At 47.2% G+C, this 1,035-nt stretch overlaps 1 protein-coding gene across 1 annotated transcript in view; it reads right to left on the minus strand.

The window, feature by feature from the left end:
• Positions 1 to 541, minus strand: part of LOC103457069 (ankyrin repeat and SOCS box protein 2-like) — a gene marked incomplete at its 5' end in the record, with an annotated part of 3,406 nt that extends 2,865 nt beyond the window's left edge. The window contains 2 exons of the mRNA XM_008396993.1: positions 54 to 299; positions 373 to 541. Of these exons, the coding sequence (XP_008395215.1) occupies positions 54 to 299; positions 373 to 541 (415 nt within the window). The remainder of the gene's footprint in view (positions 1 to 53; positions 300 to 372) is intronic.
• Between the last annotated feature and the right edge of the window lie 494 nt (positions 542 to 1,035).

Genomic DNA, 1,035 nt, shown 5'->3' on the forward strand with positions numbered 1-1,035 from the left:
CAGGGCGCCTGGAGGTCGCAGTAGATATTTCTCAGTGCCCCTGCTGGACTCACCTCTCTGAACAAGCAGCTGCAGTGTTTCTGTGTTTCCGTTCTGGGCGGCGCTGAACAGTGGCTGGATCTGGTAGACGTTCCTGGCCTTCAGGTTGGCGCCGGCGTCCAGCAGCCGCCTGCAGATCATCAGGCTGCCGAGTCTGCAGGCTTCATGCAGAGGACTCTCACCCTGACTGCTGCTGAGGTTCACCTGAGCTCCGTACCTGAGCAGCAGCTCCACAACCTCTTCGTTTGGATTTTCACAGGCTACCAAACAGCAACAGGTGTTGGACAGGTATTCAGCTTCTGTGTGTGATGTCACTGTGATGTCAGAGCTCACCCACAAACAGAGGCGTCTCTCGGAGCTTGTTGGCAGTGTTCACGTTGGCTCCATGCTTCAGGAGGAACTCGACACAGGAAGCGTTTCCTCGGAGCGCAGCGAGCAGCAGAGCAGTTTCATTCTTCAGCGTACACCTGTTCACTGAGCTGGGGTCAGCTGAGGTCAGAGGTCAGAGGTTAGAGCATCCAACCAATCATAACTCTTCCCTCCTGAGCCAAAGCTCCTGCCTCATGGAACAAGATAAACTGCCTCTGTGTGTCTGTAGCCACAAATCAGAAATATTAATACTTCAAATAAGTTCAATAAAAATATTCTATATTAATTCTTATGGATAAAAATAAATCAGTTTGACAAATTAATCTGAGCTTATACTGAGTTCACATGTACCATCAGATGTTCACATGTTTTGGACCGAACCTTCAGAGGTTCTACAGTAACCTCACTTCCCAGCCACATTAATAAAAACTACAATAGTAGCTCACATGCTAACCGCTAATCTTACCACTCACAAAACAAGAACTGTAAGTAGAAATATTGCCTCAACATCACTGATGATGTTTAGCAGAGGAAAATAAAGATACATGAGCTGAATGAAGCTAAAAGCTTGTGAAAAATAAACCTTTTTTCCCCGTTTCTGGTCACGTGATTCGCTGAGCTATAGGG

This window comes from Poecilia reticulata, linkage group LG21, assembly GCF_000633615.1.
Source record: "Poecilia reticulata strain Guanapo linkage group LG21, Guppy_female_1.0+MT, whole genome shotgun sequence".
NCBI classification, from domain to species: domain Eukaryota; kingdom Metazoa; phylum Chordata; class Actinopteri; order Cyprinodontiformes; family Poeciliidae; genus Poecilia; species Poecilia reticulata.